Genomic DNA, 15,990 nt, shown 5'->3' with positions numbered 1-15,990 from the left:
TCTCCTTAAATATATTTTGCTTCCCATCCTTTAACTTCCATCACTTACTTCTAGCAGTCGTGTATATTTTCTTTCAATTGATACTATGTTTGAGGCATAACCTAAGTTGGGTAGTCAAGCTTTCTCCTGGAATAATCTTACAATCTTTACAAATCTTTCTAAATTTATTCCTAATCATAAGAAACTCAATTTGACATTTATTATTCTCACTTTTGAATGTGATAAGTGTTCTTATTTAAAAATAAAACGTATTAGCTAATATAAGGTCATATGCTATCGCAAAACCTAATATAGTTTTCTCTTCCTCATTTCTCGTTCCAAAGCCATAACCCCCATGTACCCTCTCATATTCCTCATTTTTTACTCTGACATACCCATTTAGATCACCTCCCATTAAAATTATTTTATTTGACGGAATATTTTGAAATATTTTATCTAAGTCATCCCAAAACCTTGATCTAATAGCTTCATCTAATCCTACTTGCAGTGCATATACGCTAATTATGTTCATAGTTTCTTTTGTCACTATTATCTTAAGGGCTATAATTCTACTCCTTTTTCTAACTACTACAACTTCATCCTTTAATGAACTATCTGCAACAATACCCGCTTCATTTCTTACTTTACTCTTTCCTGTGTACCATAACTTAAAACTCAAGTTATCTATCAGTTTTGTCTTCTCGCCTACTCATTTTATCTCTTGTATACAAAATACTAATTTTTCTCCTAATCATCGTATTTACTACCTCTATTGATTTACAAGTGAGGGTTTTTATGCTCTATATTCCAAATATTAGATTATTAATTTTCCTATCATATTTGTTCTTATCCAATCCTGGAAACAACCTCTTGCAAAAAATAGGATAAGACTGCGTACAATGGATCCTTCCCCGGGACCCGCATAGCGGGAGCTTCATGCACCGAGCTGCCCTTTTTATTTGTTCTTATTCAACTTATGGTGTGAGAACTCTTGTTTATTAACACCACACCCAAGTTCTCATGAAGATGTAGCGGTCCTTTCCGATACGTTACAATCAAACCCTGCAACGTGAACTCTTAAATATTTAACTCTACACTCGAGTTCTGGAGATATAACGGTCCTTACCAAGACGTTACAGTCGGACTTGCAATGCGTTCCTTCCGGGGAACAACCTAACATTAGCACAATAATTTAATAAATCTATTCATTGAATATTTGCCATAATTTTAATTTAGTAAATATATTTAAAATACAATTATATTGTATTTTAAATATATTTACTAAATTAACTTTATTTATACTTTATAATATTAGAATGATAGTGTTGAAGTCAATATAATACAATATATTAAAATAAATTATAATATCAAATATACTTCTAAAACATTCTTAGCATCCTGTAGAATTTTATTATCCTATACTTTGATCCTACAATCCAAACCTATACTCCTCTTATCCAAGGTAGGATCTCAACCCTAACAACCTTAGTTCCTAGTGCCCAATAATCGAAAAACTGATAGAAGAAAAAAGAAAGAAATATTATAAAATGTCCAGAACCTCCAAATTGCTTTAGACATTTCAATTTATAGTTACTGTCACTTCAATGTGTTCCTAAAACCCAGAAATTACTTTTCAAACTGATACTATTAGAAATTCATTGGAGAAAATTTTCTAAAAACTACCAGTTTTAGGGCTATTGCAAGGTAAAACGCATTTTCTTAAAAACCAAAACCAAATCAAACAGGTTCTTCAACTCAGCTACTTCTGAGTTAATTTTAATTGGAATCCTAGAAGCCTGCATTCTGATCTTGAATTGCATAAAACCAAAAGAACTTTGTGTTAACCATATGTTTGCCGTGTTAAAATTTTACAAACAACTAATACAGTAAGTCTTCCCATTACAAACAATTGGGTCCCACTTGTACCTTCTATCAGCAAAATTTTAACATGAAAAGGAACCAAAATACAGGGGATGACAAGAAATTCTAAGAATCTTTGTTCACGACTTGTGCAAGGATTTGCCATGTCATTTTTTTTTACTCCAGCATAGTCAACGCTTCAAATTAGCAATTTTGATGAAAATTAAAAATGCGGTTAAGCTGATAATTTACATTATTTTTTAATAATGGTACCAACTAAAAACAAGAATATTTTAGTGTTCAGAGTATGGTGGTTTATGCATTTTCTATGCATTCAGTCTCTTTAGACCAAGAATTCATATTCAAATGCAGATAACAAGATAAAGAGATGATTGAAACTATTGACTGCACTGCTTTGAATGGAAAACAAACCTCATAAAGATCAATTTCTTCATTTGGAGGGAATTCAGCCAGTTCATTCAATTTTGAGAGTATTTCAGTTGGTTTTCCTAGAGCCTTCACGAATAGCCTTCCTACAAATCTACAATAACAAAAGCAAAACAAACCAACACAATAAGAACAAGGCTTGCCAAAACAATGAGCAATTTTCATTCAGAAATTAGCCACTACTACAGAAAGGCTTAGCTACATATGCAAACAGTTACCAGCATAAATACCACACTAGGGAAATTTTGTGCCTCTAAGCTGTTACTCTCACAAATGACATTAAGAAAAATCATAGGGAAATTAGCAAAAAAAGTTAGAAGACATACCTCAGATTTTCTTTTTCAGGGTCATATACCTTGAAGAAAAGTAGTATGTCCTCCTTTGTTTTTGGTGGTGGGGGAAGAAAGTGAAGATCCTAGGTTGTGACAATTGTCAATAAAAAAATGCATTAGCGAAATCTCTTCACTTAAACAATGATTAAATGAACGATCTCAAAAGAAAAGACCCATTTATATGCAAGTTGCTCAAAGATGTGAAATAAGAACTTACAGGCCCAATGTCTACTTCCAACAACAGCTTCAGCTCAGCATTATGTGTCTTATTTGAAACCTCCCTAAGCTGTCCAACCTATACAAGTGCACACATAAAACAACTATTTTCATGGACCAAATGGTACTAAATGAATTATACTATAATGACAACAAAAATTCATGAAACATGCATAAATAGTAAGAAGTGTTATTGAAAATAACTTGTATTCTAGAAGAAATGGAGGAAATGATTGATCAAATTTAGATGAATAAAAAGTTTTTCAAAAAAGGAACAGGCCATGAGGATTCACAAAATCTATCACAAAGGATTTTATACAAACCAGAGTTGGTAAAATGTATAAAAGAAAACTGCAGGTTGAATGTTTAATCACCTTAAAAGACATTTTACTGAAATGGAAATTCTACATTAAAATAAGTAAAAAAACTACAACATGAGAATTATATAAAATAAGTTGTAGAAATAAAGTGTAGCCCGCCAATATGAACTAAAAAAAGTGGAAACCTTAGTTAGCAAACCTTCCAAGCATGAACAAAGAAACTGTCTCATCAGGACCTAACATAACTAGATGTCATTACAAACGGATACAAGTTAATAAACACGCCGAAACAATAGAGGCCATTTAAGAAGCTAGATGGCAAAATGAATGAACCAATAAGTTGCAGTTTGTGAGTTTTATATATTTATCAGTCTTATTTAAAGTCTGTATCTCAATCTCTTGGTCCCATAATATTTATAACAAGTTTTACATAAAGCAAAAAAAAATACAATATTTTGGAAAAAGATTAGATGACCATAAGCACTCTGGAAAACTTCATTGATGTTGGACCACCCTTGTGGTCTGAATGAGACTATCAACTACTGGAAACTCATGGATGATTTGTCTAACTCAAACCATGGTACTCACTCTTAGTATCTAAATTAATGAGAAAGAAAAGGTACAAATTCAGAAAAGACCCAAGCAGATAAGTTGTATCGCATGAAGCTTTATATCTTTCTCTTTGCCTAATTTGAAGATTATACTTAGATCTCTTGGTCATGCAATCTTTATGATTTTTTTTAAAGGGAAACTTTATATCACATTTCAAAAAAAATGATGGCGATAATCACTCCAAAAAATAATTTTACTCGTCTTGGACCCACACTTCAAATCTGGATGAGACTACTGAATTCTAATTCATGGATAATTTAGCTACTCAAATAACAATACTAACTATTACTTTCCAAATGTATTAGAAACAAAGTTGAAATTTAGGAACTCAAATCAGCAAACTCAAGCATAACCTCCAATCCAAGTTCCCTTACGGTCTTCTCTAGTTAGAGAAAATCACAACATAAGTACCAGAAAATAAATGCATTCTTTTCCATATTCTCATGGTTGAGGAACTGTAAAACAAAGCCTTGCATATGTACAATAGGTTGATAATCCTCTACGTACAAAAATTGCAACAAAAATAGACAACGATGATGACAAGAACATCCAAGCCTTATCCCACTAGGTGGGGTCGGCTTGCAGCAAAAATAAACAATTCTCAGAGATCAAATGTAATGCTGAAAGTATTTTAGGAAACAGAAGTACAAAGAGAAGCGACAATACTTACAGACTGTGCTTCCTCCTGTGGTGTCAAAGGCCGATTTGGCCGATATGTATGGTTTTGCCGCTTGGCCCACAACCAGAACCGCTGAAACTGAACTGGAATACCAAATTCTTTGAACACATCCTCCTGCCAATTAGATTATTTATGTAGGGTATTCACATTAGGAAAATTTTAAGAGGGCAATGAAGCAACATGGATTCAGTAATGACAAATTTCAATGAATAATCACTCAAGTACTGCAGAACTTGAGGCTCAAATATACTCTGAGGGTGAGAAAGACTCCAGATTCTAAGACAACCGTGACATAGTTGAGCAATGCAATCACATACACACTCTACATTGAAACAAAGTTCAGAAGATCCAAAACGTGAGTTTCCTGCATAAAGTGCACATCTACAATGTCCATTAAGGTGATGCTCTGAATACTGGAGATTAAATAAATAAATCTGCATCTCTGCATCCCTCTGTATATAGCAGAAAAAGTGAAATGCTTTGTATTTTGCATTCTCCAAACTTTTATTACTTTTTACAAACAGAATTATAATTTCATATAAATGTCTTTCCTTGATTATTCATAGGATAGAACCGACTGATAACTTCATATTGCTATGACACAGCTTAAAGTCCCATACAAAACCACATTAAAAGTAAACTAATAAAATAAAGTCCTGTCAATATAATATATATTTATGCAGATAAGGACATCTTTTATGATCATATCAGACACTTTCATCTGTTAAGGTAGCTTAATCACTTTTATGATTTCACCTTAAAATGATTGAATGGCAGTTGCTTTTGGATGCGAAAGGCTCGAACTTTGTCATGGTCTACAAGATCAAAAAACATATCCTTTCCAATCTGCTCTATCAAATCCTCATTCCGAGCTACCTGATGGAAAGGGAAAAAATAATTTTATTGAAATGAAAGCAGAGGGAAAAAAGTTTTCTCAGTACACTGGAACCCAACAGCAACCTTTATGATAGTATAAAGATGGGCCTCAGCTTTCTCTTTCTTCTTGTGCTCCTTCTCTTCTTGCTCCTTCTTCAACCTAATCTGTAGATATAGATTGTGAATATCTGAAAGATATACGACCATCATACAGATAATGATCTCATCAACATACTCTGAGGTGTTCCGCAATGTCTTTCTCATCAACATCACACATAATTTTCTCTTTGTCACTTTCACGAATGTATACAAGCATATAAGCATTGGAATATTTAGTAAATTTAAAAGGACTATTGTTGAAGCCTGGATTTGTCTGAGGTAACTGCAAGACCCAAATGGTCAAAGCTAAATGTAGCATATACACCAGTATAGAACGATATTAGCATCAGAACAAGATAGTGGTTAATGTTTGAACCTCCTCTTCACCACCATACTGCTCCTCTAGTGCCTTTTTAGCATCTTCCTTTGTTACTCGCTCATCATCAAACTTAAACCTGTGATGAAACTTTTCTTAACTATATATATTTTATTAAAAAAACTACTATTACAATGTAGTTCACGCTTAATAAGTTGGGCAGGAACACATGAACTCAATCATTAAGCATTGAGTAAAAGATGCAACTCCTGTTCAAGTCGGGTAAATCCAATTTATTCAGAAAACTAAAACTAGTCAATTTTATTTATATAGATTATAAAAAAGTAGCTGTTTAGTTTTTGCAATTAAACCACACATGAGCTCATTATATAGTATTGATACATAAGCAAAGCAAGCCATGAGTCCCAACCATATGGAGTTGGGTACATGGAATATACCATTAGATTCTATACAAAGTGATATAATAGTATCATTCAAAATGTTTTAAATTCCTTCTAATTAAGTAAAATAGAGTTTTATTTAATCTCCCACTAATCCTCAAAGCCTTTAACACTAATTGATACGAGTTGTGTAAACTCTGAAAAAAGGCTATACATGTAAAATTCAAATCATTTAAATCACTTTTAATTGTGTTAAAGCAAATCGATTGGCTTTGTGCCCATCACATCAAACAGTGTGCTTATAGAATTGAGTGAAAATCATTGTATTAATATAGTATTAATTGTAAGAATCAGTTAAGAGTAGAATGTTAATCATGACAAAAAAACCTTTCTGCTTGTTGGCAACAGAAAGTGGAAACCAACATTGAGAAAAGAATTTAGGCTATTTAAAAACATAAAGTTGGCAGCTCTGTAAACAACTTGAGATTTGACAATATTGAATAAAAAAAATCTTTCCATAAGTAACCAGAGCAAATAGCAAGGACTCTTTGATCAGAAATATTAACTCAGACAAGTAAATTAAGCAACAAACTCATAAGCAATCTTTCACTATATTTTTTTGAAAACACACAACAGAAGAGAATCGGCGGAAGATACAGGTAAAATGTTCAATACCACTGATCTGATAGAGTTGGTCGGATGAAAGCATAATAATGTCCCCCATGCACCCCACCACTGTGAACGAGAACACTGGATGCAAGGAAAAAAACAATATAAATGTCGATACAACTTAGCTTAAATTATTTCCACCTCTAAATTTGAATCTTTATATTTTATTTTACAAGATTGTAGCAAAGACCACAAATGCTTCGCTATCACAAATGTGTCATCCTTTGTTTCTTTAGGTTGGTCAACTTGGAAATAAAATAGAAATTAACTAAACTTACTATTATTACACTGAAATGATTTGAATAATATAACAATAACAGGAATAGTATAGATATGTTTAATATGAACATCTGATGAAATGAAATATTTTATAGTTATCTCAAAATAAAATAATACAATAATAGAAACCATAATATGGAATATATTTTTCCAATAATAATAACAAATCAATTAGAATTGGATCCATTAATATAGATTTTGATAATATTTGTTATTTATCATTATTATTATCTGATGATAATATCAAATTAAATAAAAGTTATATACACACACATACATATAGTATTATATTAGATGTACATGTGTGCATGTATATATACAGTTATCGCATAGACTAAGCAATTTATTTTATTCTTCCATATATTTTTTATAAAATTCTTACCGACTCCAATCCATACAACAGATACTTAAGATTTTAAAATGGTCAATACCCTATTGACAACTATGATTACTCAATTTCTTACAATTAGTAATTGAACTTAATTAAAATATGCACTATTCTTTTCAAATGAAACACACGTGATCTAATTAAATGTCTGATACATTTTTCCAAATCATTCAAGAAATTGCATGAATGCATAATATTCCCAATTCATAAGGAAATATCGTCAACTCCAAAAGTATCGAATGAAATTAAGTTTCTTAATTTAGTCAGCGGGAAGTAGGATTATATATTAGTATAGATAAACACATTCAGAGTTTGACAAGCAATTAATGAGCAAATAAATATCAAGTTGCATTCTACGGTAAATTCCATAGTCAGGCTTGTGTTTTTTCTAATGTTTTAGTAAAGAGAAGATTCATTGAGGTTGCATTCTTAATAATTAACTTGGGAGTTGAACTTGCATAGCTCACATGCATGTAATTAATAGATTTGCTGTGAGAAAAGGAATTGACATCTTGCAAGCTAGTTTGTAAAAGCCAAAAAGGCATTGTTATCAATTATGAAGCTAACACTTAAAGAATTGCTCAATATTTCACTTGCTTTTTTGATAATGAATATCTGGAAAAAAACACTGTCAAACAGAATACTATTTTATTGATAGTGATTGTGTATGACATGGTGAAAGACAGATTTGATAGCATGGAAATTAGTTGAAGATTCAAAGGTTTCAATTTGAGGATACTCCTTGGCGGAAATTGTAGGATCTTCTACCAAATACCAATTATTTAAATGCAGTATTGAGTAATTTAGTAATATAATTTGGGTCTTGGATCTGCACTCAGTTTCCTTCATATCTAGTTTTCTTTATTTAAAAGAGAGCTCACCTGTGAAGTGTATACAGGTTTCGAACCCTCCTGTCAGCATCCGGAGAAAGATATTTACCATTATCTCTATCAAGGTCCAACTGAAGTGGAAACTCATAACGATCATTTATCTGCATACCAGGGACCAATAGGTTACAAATGAGAATAAAATATATATATATAAAGCTATCAGAAAAATATAATTTGGCAAATAGGCATTTATATAATGTTCTAAGTTGTAAGTTGAACCAAAATATGAAATTTTCTTCATGATCTCAATTAAAGTAACAAGGTTTCGCCACATGAGAGTGATCAATTTTATTCCATGTAGAATGAATCTTCTAGTCAACAAGGGTCAAAGAGCCATGAGAAGCTGAAGAGAATGTGAACGGCAGGATTATGGCTTGAAAAAACCAGTAAAAGTGCAACAATACTGATAGGTGGATCTTTTTGGTTCAAGTACCAAAACGCATGATAATTTCTAGAATACATCAAATAAGATTCTATGTGGGAACATAACTTCACCTCTATTTCACTAATCATGCAGAATCAAATACATAAGTTTATTACCCCAAGCCACATAATTTTAGATGACAGGATCCTATCCTCTATGCTCTCATAATGCCGGTGCCCTTCCTATGTGACCCAAAGAACAATACATTGACTGGATGGGAGGAATTGGTTTCTCAGCCATTTAAAATATCAGGCTTCCTGTCCTCAACTCCACGAAACATGCTATCATTAAAGACAAAGCTCGGCCCCCCATAGGCTAGCGCAGTTGGTTCATACAAGAGTGTTGCTACCAATAGGTCTGGGGTTGATTCCTAGTGGGTGTGGAATGCCCCGCTGGTTGCCTCAACCCCTTCTTGCATGTGCTATTGTTGCTGGGCGAAACTCCCATAATTTACCTCCCTTCCAGATAAGGACAGCCGAGGTAACGGTTTCACCTTTGTCGCCAATTAAAGGCAAAGCTCGACACACTTGTTTATCTCAGCAGGGAATGCTGATTAAGAAAGTGAATGCCAAAAGGTAACTGAAATATTTGGGGAAAGCAAATAGAATGCAAACAGTCGAAATAATGGAGAAAAAATCAAAGATGTATAGAGAAGATGAAACCTAATAATAAGGTCTATAAAAGAAAAACATTGTCTAATGACAGCATCAGCAGGGCATCCTCTTACATTAAATTTTTAAGCAAAACATTCATCTATGCATTGGCCAGAACGAACCCAAACCTTCATTTGCTGTCAAAAATTTCCAACATTTGACATTGTTTTCTAGTATTAAATGAAGATCAGTATCCATCAACACAGCCAAAACATATGGTTTTGGTCTTCAATTGTTCCAACAATATGTTGGCACGAGCAAAAAACATTTTGCTGCCAATGATGACACAGTTTTGGTGATCATGACCAGATAGGAGGATTCTCTTCTCATAACATCCATCAATTTCATCTATCGGTTGCAAGGAAGAGATCAAACAGTATCATCAAATAAGATTCTATGTGGGAACATAACTTCACCTCTATTTCACTAATCATGCAGAATCAAATACATAAGTTTATTACCCCAAGCCACATAATTTTAGATGACAGGATCCTATCCTCTATGCTCTCATAATGCCGGTGCCCTTCCTATGTGACCCAAAGAACAATACATTGACTGGATGGGAGGAATTGGTTTCTCAGCCATTTAAAATATCAGGCTTCCTGTCCTCAACTCCACGAAACATGCTATCATTAAAGACAAAGCTCGGCCCCCCATAGGCTAGCGCAGTTGGTTCATACAAGAGTGTTGCTACCAATAGGTCTGGGGTTGATTCCTAGTGGGTGTGGAATGCCCCGCTGGTTGCCTCAACCCCTTCTTGCATGTGCTATTGTTGCTGGGCGAAACTCCCATAATTTACCTCCCTTCCAGATAAGGACAGCCGAGGTAACGGTTTCACCTTTGTCGCCAATTAAAGGCAAAGCTCGACACACTTGTTTATCTCAGCAGGGAATGCTGATTAAGAAAGTGAATGCCAAAAGGTAACTGAAATATTTGGGGAAAGCAAATAGAATGCAAACAGTCGAAATAATGGAGAAAAAATCAAAGATGTATAGAGAAGATGAAACCTAATAATAAGGTCTATAAAAGAAAAACATTGTCTAATGACAGCATCAGCAGGGCATCCTCTTACATTAAATTTTTAAGCAAAACATTCATCTATGCATTGGCCAGAACGAACCCAAACCTTCATTTGCTGTCAAAAATTTCCAACATTTGACATTGTTTTCTAGTATTAAATGAAGATCAGTATCCATCAACACAGCCAAAACATATGGTTTTGGTCTTCAATTGTTCCAACAATATGTTGGCACGAGCAAAAAACATTTTGCTGCCAATGATGACACAGTTTTGGTGATCATGACCAGATAGGAGGATTCTCTTCTCATAACATCCATCAATTTCATCTATCGGTTGCAAGGAAGAGATCAAACAGTATCAAAAGAGAGGGGGAGAATGAAACAACAACAAGAGCACCACCGGCAGCAAAGAATTGATGCCAAATCGAAAAAACCAAGATGTAACCATATCTTTTAACTTCTTTGTTCTCAATTCTAGATGTGTCAGTCCAAGTTCTTCTCAATTCTAAGTGTCAATCCAAATCCAAGTACAATGATCCTATCCGAAAGCTGGGAAGATGGCTAGCTGGAAACTCGGTTCTGATGTTGACTGAATGGAAACTTCTCACTATCCTGTGTCACAAAGAGCGTTAGTGCCGAGCAAGGGAAAGGATTCCGGCGTTGGTCCTCTGACGCTCAAGTCAATGATCGATTCTTGGAGAGGAATAATGAAAAAACTATAGCAATGAGCGTGTAAAAATACGTAGCATTGTGTACCTTCGCCTATGAATGAAGACCCCCTTTTATAATGTCACTGTTGTGTCTATGCACAAATTACGAAGCACTTCCAAAAAAAAGGACAGGTCATAACCCTGACACCTTTCCAAAAATGAGCTCACAAATCTCTATGATTTGACAGGTTGGAAGCTTCGAAAGTGCGCACAAAAGGCTAAAAAAGCGTAATAGTTTGTTGGCTACGAGGCTCACAATAGACTACTTTGACCAACTGATTAAATTACTAGTATAGTCCGACCGACAGTGACTTCCGAAGAGTGCTCGGTCAATGTTTATGAGTGCAATCGACAACTCGACTTTCGCTCAGCTTCTTTATTTGAAATGTACACAACCAACTGTCTAGTATGTCCAATCGGATCATACGTCCAATCGACTGGAGCACTCGATCAAGATAGTTGATACTTGGCTTCATATTTCATTATCGTTGATTGTCAGATCAATCTTCGAGGCCAGATCGACCGGAGGACCCGATCGAGCGAGCCCCTAGCTTAACATTCCATCCGTGCATAGAACTGTGACTCACGGTCCAGCCGGCCTAGAGGTCTAGTCGGACCTTCTCTTGTTCCCCATGACGTCGACCGCCCTTTGACTTTGACTTCCACGTCAGCCAGCCTCCTAAACTTTGACCTCCCCCCCAAAAAAAAAAGGGCCCACCTTAAACACTGTATCATACAAGTACAACTCTCAATAATTAAGATATATTTTTCGACATATAAAGAACCAATTTCAATATTAGATGTCTACGCGCATTATTTAATTTGGGATTTTAGAAAATTATAGGGTGTTATAAGAACTAATGCTCTCATTTGATTGAGTATTGATTTTGGTATTAGAAAAACATAATCATTAGTTGAGCTATTTATTTTTTTTTAATAATTTGTTGCACAAAAATTTTAGTATAATTATTTTTTTTAATCACTATAGGTATATAATTAGAGATATCATTTAGCAACTAAATGTAAGACCATTATAGGATTAAATCTTGCCCCAGGGCTATGGTGTTGTGGTAGGACATCCAAATTGTCATTCAGGCAACCACGGTTCAATTCCCAGCTATGGCGTATTTGCAGGAATTTTTTTCTCCAAATGGGGTGCGCAACCAAAGGTTGGAAGCCCGCCGTAAGCACTTCCCGATTTATCCTTGTGGCCGGTGAAAAAATTCCGTGAGACTGGGCCGGTCACCATGGAAAATCAATGAGGCTAACTGGTTTATCATTTTTTTTATTATAGGATTAAATCTCATTTGAGCTGATCAAGGCAGGTTTTGCGAATTTCGCTACAGCACAACACCAAACATGTACCATTTCAATTGGTGATAGAAAGTCTATCATAGATCATTGTACCATGAGTTAAAATGCAAAAAAAAAAAAAAATCACAAACAGTACATTCAAGATATCAAACTTTGTCACAGTTTGAGTATTTGAGCAGAACAACTCAATTTGGGTATTGTCGAAGTCTCAATGAATGGTATCAATGTCAAATTAGAGGTGTAGGAAGGAAGGAGATGAAGAAGATGAAAGAAAGAAGAAAAGAAGACAACTACATACCCGAGGGTTAAGTTAAAGTGTCATTCTTGTAGGAGAGTCTACCCCAAACAGGAATGATCAATTTTGACACTATGCTTTGCTGACACTCGATATGCTTTGGCATGACACTTATATGCTTTGGCATGCCATGATAAATTTAAATGACTTTTATTTGAATGAATTAAATTTTCTCATATTATATGATACCCATTCTCGACATATATAAGTATGCATTAAAACATACCACGAATTCATATTGTGGGTTTAATATAGTCTTCTTTTACTTGGTTTTTCCACATTTAATAATATTATTATCAATTAGTAATTGAATTATAAATAATTTTATTCATGTTTACTATAATATGCATCGATATGTTCATATAGGTTTTCTTCTTATAATTTTTTTCTGCTAACTTATTTACTAATAAAAATAACACTATAATAATTAGATACTCAAGTGAATAAGAATGTAGATAATCATGTGAATAAGATTTTTACAATAAAAAAGGCATAAAAAAATATTATTTGAACTCATTTGGTGCATATCGTAGCATATCGAGTGTTGGCACGACATAATGCTCATCGTCTCAATCAGAACATGAGAGATTATGCACGTCGAACAATATTGGATTTGAGAAATTTACTAATACCAAAATGATAAATTTCTGTACCACACGATACGGTACAAAATTTTAAACCATATTCATAACAACAAAATATAATTTGAAATGAAAAGATATGACTTTGGAAATGCAGAAAACATTTGACCATATTTGATTAACAAATATTTCAGGAGCTCAAGGAAAACTAGACAGACAAAAAAACAAAACCAGCTCTAGGAACAAAATATACAAATGAACAATAACAAGTGATGTATTAAAAAGTGTCAAAGCCTCACTGACCTTCACCATTGTATCTCGCATAAAATCATATTCAAAACGTTTAAGCTGGAGTTGCAAAACAGGGGGGAAGTCAATGAAAAGAACACCTTTCTTAGCATCCTGCAAGAAAATTTTAGAGGTGAAAGGAAATTCTCAACCATAATAGCACTACGAAGACATATATTTAAATTACAATAAAATAGTGTACATGAATTAATTGGTCTAACTGCTAGATGAAGACAGTTAGTTGTCTTTATGGGAACCCCTTAAATTGTGTATTTTAAAAAAAAACAAACACTCATATCTTACAGAATTGATACATTATATACTTATCAGCAAGGTAAAAATGAAGGCAATGACAGTGAAAGCAGAATTGAGTAGTCTGCATTACAAAATACAAGTCTAGTTAAAAATTGTGCAGCACAGATCTTATCCATTTGTCATAAACATTTTCATAAATATGCATTAAATGAAACAAAATCCAATATTATGATTAATTAAACACAAAACTAAAAATAAAGAAAGAAATGTCAAATAATTTAGCCATCTACAAGATCATAAAGCAAGATAACAAGATGATATTTGAAAAAATGACTGGGAACTCAGATCTCCAGGAACAATCCCCTGTATGTATTTTCTTAAAATAAATCAAATAATCTCAAAATTCGAAATTCTATAGAAAATTAATAATGAAAGAGAATAACTTCTGTGTCATTATCATGACAGAGTACAAAAAAGACCAAAAAACAAATTCAATAGTCTTATTGAAAGAAATTTTACTCAACTTACAAAATATGCTTGCGAATTTAATTGAGGATCAGAAATTATGTAGTAACTAATCAAATAATCTTTGAATAAATGAAGAGATATAATAAAACTACCTGTAACCCATGGTTTTCTGCTTGATATTTATTATCCCCTTCAAGCCGCTCTACTTCGACATATTTATCAAATGAAGAATAAACATCCCGACAACCCTTTACATCCAGCTGTAAATCTATACACAATACAACCAAGCAGCATTACTTGCAAAACATATCAAAAAACTGCAAAGTCATAGCAGTTCCATACCATAAAATGATTCTTTTCTAGTGGATTTGTAATCCACATTAATGCATTCAATATAGTTCATGTGATGTCCTTCAAACAAATGCTGGATTGTGCCCTCAACCACAGTTCCCTGTGACAATTTCAAATACAACAATTTAATGAATGGGAAGACCAATGTCAACACAACATAGATCATTTCAGCACAAATTTCAAACCTTCATTTTGTCTTCTAATTTTTCACAAAGAACCCTATTAAGTTCTTGCACGTCATGTTGCATAAAGGAATCATATGTGTCCCAACCAAACGATTTTGTCAATTCCTTTGTAGCAACACTGTTGTCACTGTACTGAAGCTTATAGAACAGACTCTGCAGTGCCAAGGGAATGCTCCCTGATGGCATATCATTCTCTGTTGTTGGCATATGATAAACAGCCTGAAAATGAGATTTATGGGATCATTCACTGAACAAAATGATTGTGCAACTAAATGAATTGTCACTCCTACCTTTCTGAAGTATGGAATATGATACAGAGTCTGCAGAAGAGAGTTCATGTAACAAGTAGCTCCTTGGTTTTTAAGGCCAACATAGCCTGTTTCCTTTTTTGAATCATAACTCCAGTAATCTATGACTTTACGGACAGTAACTTCAGCATCAATTACACATGTATCATTGACTAGATATCCTCTACTTGGATCATAGAGTTCACTTAGAGACATAAACGAAGTGAAACCCCAATCGCTTTCTCGCCCATTAAATTGGTGTTGTGTATCTGTAATCAGGAAAGGTAAAGGACAAGAGCAGTGCTAAAAAAATCAAGTTTTTAATTTTTAAAAAAGCAATGTTTATAACAGAAAACAGATTCTCAACCATATTCTTATGCAGAAACTCAAAGACATTTTCTCTCCCAGAAATATAGTTTTGCATATGCATGTAACAAGTAGCAATTCCCAAACTTCGGAACAACAACCACTTTGAAACCTTCACAAGGATGTTAGTCATACTATTACTGCTTATCAATAAAAAAAAATGTTTGTTGTAGCAAAGGTGATTACGCTCACTCCAGGTGTCTCTCACAGCCCGTCCCTAGGTTATGGTAAGGGAAGTAAATCACGGGATCAACTTATAGCCGACCGCCAAGTGGCTAGAGGGTGAGAGGAGTTTTTCCCCAGGGCATGCTCAATTCCCGCCCCATTGTAGCAAATTTGTCACTCTCTAGTCAACTAGGCACCTTCGTGGGGACAAAAAAAAAGTTAGGGGATCATTGCCCTTCGTGGGGGCAAAAAAAAAAGGTTAGGGG

At 34.0% G+C, this 15,990-nt stretch overlaps 1 protein-coding gene across 4 annotated transcripts in view; it reads right to left on the bottom strand.

The window, feature by feature from the left end:
• The window catches only part of LOC121979506 (ubiquitin C-terminal hydrolase 13-like), a 37,052-nt gene that overhangs the window by 17,749 nt on the left and 3,313 nt on the right, over nucleotides 1-15,990 (bottom strand). For all 4 annotated transcript variants that reach the window (XM_042531497.1, XM_042531495.1, XM_042531496.1 and 1 more), the window contains exons 5-19: nucleotides 15,197-15,462; nucleotides 14,907-15,125; nucleotides 14,713-14,821; nucleotides 14,523-14,638; nucleotides 13,663-13,761; nucleotides 8,355-8,464; nucleotides 6,813-6,887; nucleotides 5,797-5,875; nucleotides 5,557-5,703; nucleotides 5,406-5,486; nucleotides 5,202-5,321; nucleotides 4,437-4,559; nucleotides 2,836-2,913; nucleotides 2,613-2,701; nucleotides 2,272-2,380 (exon numbers count right to left, since the gene is read on the bottom strand). In XM_042531497.1, coding sequence (XP_042387431.1) covers nucleotides 2,272-2,380; nucleotides 2,613-2,701; nucleotides 2,836-2,913; nucleotides 4,437-4,559; nucleotides 5,202-5,321; nucleotides 5,406-5,486; nucleotides 5,557-5,703; nucleotides 5,797-5,875; nucleotides 6,813-6,887; nucleotides 8,355-8,464; nucleotides 13,663-13,761; nucleotides 14,523-14,638; nucleotides 14,713-14,821; nucleotides 14,907-15,125; nucleotides 15,197-15,462 — 1,820 coding nt within the window. The remainder of the gene's footprint in view (nucleotides 1-2,271; nucleotides 2,381-2,612; nucleotides 2,702-2,835; nucleotides 2,914-4,436; nucleotides 4,560-5,201; nucleotides 5,322-5,405; nucleotides 5,487-5,556; nucleotides 5,704-5,796; nucleotides 5,876-6,812; nucleotides 6,888-8,354; nucleotides 8,465-13,662; nucleotides 13,762-14,522; nucleotides 14,639-14,712; nucleotides 14,822-14,906; nucleotides 15,126-15,196; nucleotides 15,463-15,990) is intronic.

The sequence above is a fragment of the Zingiber officinale genome, chromosome 5A, assembly GCF_018446385.1.
Source record: "Zingiber officinale cultivar Zhangliang chromosome 5A, Zo_v1.1, whole genome shotgun sequence".
NCBI lineage: Eukaryota > Viridiplantae > Streptophyta > Magnoliopsida > Zingiberales > Zingiberaceae > Zingiber > Zingiber officinale.
This window is presented reverse-complemented; position numbering and strand designations above follow the sequence as displayed.